We start from the raw sequence: 468 nt of genomic DNA, 5'->3' as shown, positions 1-468 counted from the left end.
CTAACTCCCTTTCTCCGAAATGGAGGGCGAGGGGCGGCCGGAATCGCCTCCCAACTCCAAAAATGACGTTGGGCGAGTGCTACTGCTCCAAACCCAAATTTTTTTTTGAGGGGGGGGGAATGTGGGGAAATGAAAGAGTTTTAAAGCCAATCCGGGAAATCCCTACTGGAAAACTCCTCCTCGTCTTCCCGATTCCGGGGTTGATCCCCGGGGCTTTGGGGCCCGGTCCGGTGTGTGACACCCCCCGCCTTCTCCTTGCCCCCGCCCTCCAGGTGACATGTACAGTCACGACGGTGACGCCGACGAACCCGAATGGGTAAAGACGGAGAGGGAACAATTTGTGGAATTCCGCGACAAAAACCGCGACGGCAAAATGGACAAAGAAGAAACCAAAGATTGGATCCTCCCTTCGGATTACGACCACGCCGAAGCGGAAGCCCGACACCTCGTCTACGAATCCGATCAGGA

The 468-nt window shown here is 56.0% G+C and overlaps 1 protein-coding gene across 1 annotated transcript in view; it reads left to right on the top strand.

Annotated features, from left to right (window-relative positions):
• Positions 1-466, top strand: part of CALU (calumenin) — a gene marked incomplete at its 3' end in the record, with an annotated part of 22,225 nt that extends 21,759 nt beyond the window's left edge. The window contains exon 5 of the mRNA XM_009645257.2: positions 273-466. Coding sequence (XP_009643552.1) covers positions 273-466 — 194 coding nt within the window. The remainder of the gene's footprint in view (positions 1-272) is intronic.
• Positions 467-468: the final 2 nt, after the last annotated feature.

This window comes from Egretta garzetta, unplaced genomic scaffold, assembly GCF_000687185.1.
Source record: "Egretta garzetta isolate BGI_Z169 unplaced genomic scaffold, ASM68718v1 scaffold358, whole genome shotgun sequence".
Classification (NCBI taxonomy): domain Eukaryota; kingdom Metazoa; phylum Chordata; class Aves; order Pelecaniformes; family Ardeidae; genus Egretta; species Egretta garzetta.
Note: the sequence above shows the minus strand (reverse complement) of the source record. Positions and strands in the feature narration are given on the sequence as shown.